This window comes from Benincasa hispida, chromosome 6 (genome assembly GCF_027475165.1).
Source record: "Benincasa hispida cultivar pf3 chromosome 6, pf3_genome.v1.1, whole genome shotgun sequence".
Classification (NCBI taxonomy): Eukaryota; Viridiplantae; Streptophyta; class Magnoliopsida; order Cucurbitales; family Cucurbitaceae; genus Benincasa; species Benincasa hispida.
In genome coordinates, this window is record NC_143483.1 from 24,489,818 (window position 1) to 24,492,923 (window position 3,106).

At 34.4% G+C, this 3,106-nt stretch overlaps 1 protein-coding gene across 1 annotated transcript; it reads left to right on the top strand.

The window, feature by feature from the left end:
* Window positions 1-240: 240 nt before the first annotated feature.
* LOC120079365 (sphinganine C4-monooxygenase 1-like) lies at window positions 241-2,857 on the top strand. Its single transcript, XM_039033528.2, has 2 exons — window positions 241-707; window positions 2,110-2,857. The coding sequence occupies exons 1-2, from the start codon at window positions 486-488 to the stop codon at window positions 2,647-2,649; spliced, it is 762 nt and encodes a 253-aa protein (XP_038889456.1). The 5' UTR covers window positions 241-485; the 3' UTR covers window positions 2,650-2,857.
* The last annotated feature ends 249 nt before the right edge of the window (window positions 2,858-3,106 follow it).

The window sequence follows — 3,106 nt, forward strand, 5'->3', positions numbered from 1 at the left end:
GTGAAGTTTGGTTATATTTCAAAATATTTGAAGAAATAATTATCCATTTAAAAATGTCATGAGTTAGAGTTGTATTCAAAGTTTGACACATGGGTAGGCGAGGAAACAGAGGGGAATTTGGATTTTATTTTATTGTTTATTTTTTCAGTACTGGCATTTTGGATCATTGATATCATCGGTCAACGGAAATACAAAAATACGAAAGAGAATATAATAAAAATAAAATTATAAATATTGTTCAAACAAATTTAAAAAACCGTCATTCGGGTTTTTCCCCTAAGTCAAGGATTATTGTAATTTAAAAAATTGTGAATTAGCGATTGCTTTCCTGTTTCCTTCAGGAAAAAAAAAAAAAGAAAAAAGAAAAATCTCTCTTCCTGTAAACCAGAGTGGGAAGGTTATTCCCGATTTCCTTCCCAAACGCCCTGCGAATTTCTGATTTGGGGATTTATGGTTTTCTCTTCCAATCTCTGAAATCTCTATCAATGGAATTCACTATCTCCGATGATTTGTTGGGTACTTTCGTCCCGATTTTCGTTTATTGGTTCTATTCTGGGATATACGTGCTTCTCGGTTTCTTCGAGAATTACCGATTGCACTCCAAAACAGACGAGGATGAGAAGAACTTGGTTTCAAAATCTACTGTTGTTCGGGGCGTTCTCTTTCAACAAATCATTCAGGCTATCGTCGCCATCATCCTCTTTAAGGTTAGTTTCTTGTTTTGTTTCTTTTCTTTTATCAGTTTTGCAATTCATAATCACCGTCCTTTCCCGGCTTTGTCAATATTATTGTAATTAAGCTCATTTCTGATCCTAATTGTTGCTGAAACTTGCCCTAGAAAATTTTAACTGAGATTGTTTTTTTTGCTCGTAGACTTTGGTGAAACTCTTAGTCTGATCTTCTTGAAATTTCCTCAGTATAGTAGCTCTGTGTGGTGTATGTTGATTATAGTCTTACTAGCCTAGATACAATTCATTGTAGGTTTTGTTGTTTGTGGACCTATGGAGTTTGACAAAATCAAATTTATAACTCCGCTTCTGTTTTCATGTGTTTTTTTTATTTTGATTTAGAAAAGAACAGACTAGACTACAGCTATGTCATAATTGACCTATTATCAAATTTCGGTTTCTTATAGTTATAACTATTGTATATCTTAAAGAATATTTGTTGCTTATTTTGGTAAAGTGAAATTGCTATTTCGAATTGATGAAACAAAGATCGAAAAATTTCACATCAAAATAATTTAGATGGCAATTGGAAAATGTTAATTTGGTTCAAGAATAAGGAGTTAATGATTCAAGTTAGGAAGTCGAAAGACAAAATCTCGCTGTTAGCTTTTGACTGTAAGTATTTTTTATATTGGACACTACAACAAAGACTTTTGGTGATACCTTACTTCTTCGTAGATATGGACAAAATTTTAGGCTATGACTCCTTTTTCATAGTTAAATTGTCTATGACATCCTTTTTCTGTTTTGTTTGAAAATTAGATTCTACTTCCTTTAACTATATTATCCTTTGGATACTATTTATTTTAGGTTACATATTTATTCACAACGTTTAGTACCAATCCCATTTTGTGTTCTGCATCGGCACTTGGTAGGATGTCACCGACTTAGGCAAACAAAAAATTTTGGACTTCCCTTTAATCTTGTTGTGTGTTGAATGTATTTGCTGCAATGTTGTTGCTATTGCTTCAAAGCCGTCTAGTTCCTTTTTTTTTGAGTCCCATGCTAAATGAGATGCAGAACGGTAGTTTAGTGGATGTCCATGTAAAATATTATAGAGTGAACTAAAACTATCATTATTATTAACCTCATTCAAATGTTGCTAAATGAATTATTTGGGTTCGTCCCTGTGGTTTAAGTAGCAAATCCTGAACACAAATGTTTTGAGCTTATGAGCTCAAACTAAGATGCCACCTATTCAGGACATCCTTAGAAATTCATTATAGTTGTCTCATGAGATTGTTCAAGATGTATGTATACTTGCTCAGACACTCCCAGTTCTTGAAAGAGAGAGAAAAAAAGGGAATCAATGTTAACTCTAGCATAACTCATTGATATCTAGTTTGCCTCTGAATTTATGATTGCGTTTTGTTATGTTCAGGTGACTGGAAATGATGATGGGAGCAATGCAGTTCCAAAATCGTGGCCAATGGTTGTTTTGCAATTTTTAACCGCGATGTTCGTTCTGGACACGTGGCAGTACTTTGCTCACAGATACATGCATCATAACAAGTTTCTGTACAAACATATTCATTCACAGCACCATAGGCTTGTTGTTCCATATGCATTTGGGGCTTTGTATAATCACCCTGTGGAAGGTCTACTGCTTGACACAGTTGGTGGGGCGTTATCATTTCTAGCATCTGGTATGACTCCTAGAGTCTCCATCTTCTTCTTTTCCTTTGCGACTATTAAGACAGTAGACGATCACTGTGGATTATGGCTGCCTGGTAATCTCTTCCACATCATATTTGGCAACAATACTGCGTATCACGACGTCCATCATCAGCTATATGGCAGCAAGTTTAACTTTTCACAGCCCTTCTTTGTTACATGGGATAGAATACTTGGTACGTATATGCCTTACTCCTTGGAGAAAAGAGCAGGCGGCGGCTTTGAAGCACGGCCAAAGATTGAATAAATACTGTAAGCAGCAATCAGTTGCTTATATTATATTATTTGTATCCCACAACTATATAATTTGTATATTACTCCTATTGTTCCTTTTCCCCCTCCATTTTCCCTCTCTTCCCTAACGTAGTTTTGAAACATGAGTTAAAGATGAGCTAGGTTGTGTTTTGATATATATCTTTTTTAATTTTTAATTTTTTTTTCCATTTTACTCAAAATCATTGCGATGACTTTTCAATAGTTGATCCAATCCAACCGATAGCTTCTTGTCTTTGTTAGAAGGTCGTCATAAATGATGGATAGGTTGATAATGCAATGGGATCAAGCAAATAAACGTTGTGTTTTTTTTCTTAAATAATAATCTCTAGCTTTCTGGCAAACAAATCAAAACAAAGCCCACAAGATAAAACTACATAAAAATAAAGACACAAACCACAGGGAGAAAACCAGAGAAAAGAACCCAAAAT

Bases quoted from the DNA above. Each gene is read 5' to 3' on its own strand.
- LOC120079365 (XM_039033528.2), top strand. From the start codon at position 486: ATGGAATTCACTATCTCCGATGATTTGTTGGGTACTTTCGTCCCGATT. The intron at 708-2,109 runs GTTAGTTTCTTG...TGTTATGTTCAG, and splicing joins TCGCCATCATCCTCTTTAAG to GTGACTGGAAATGATGATGG.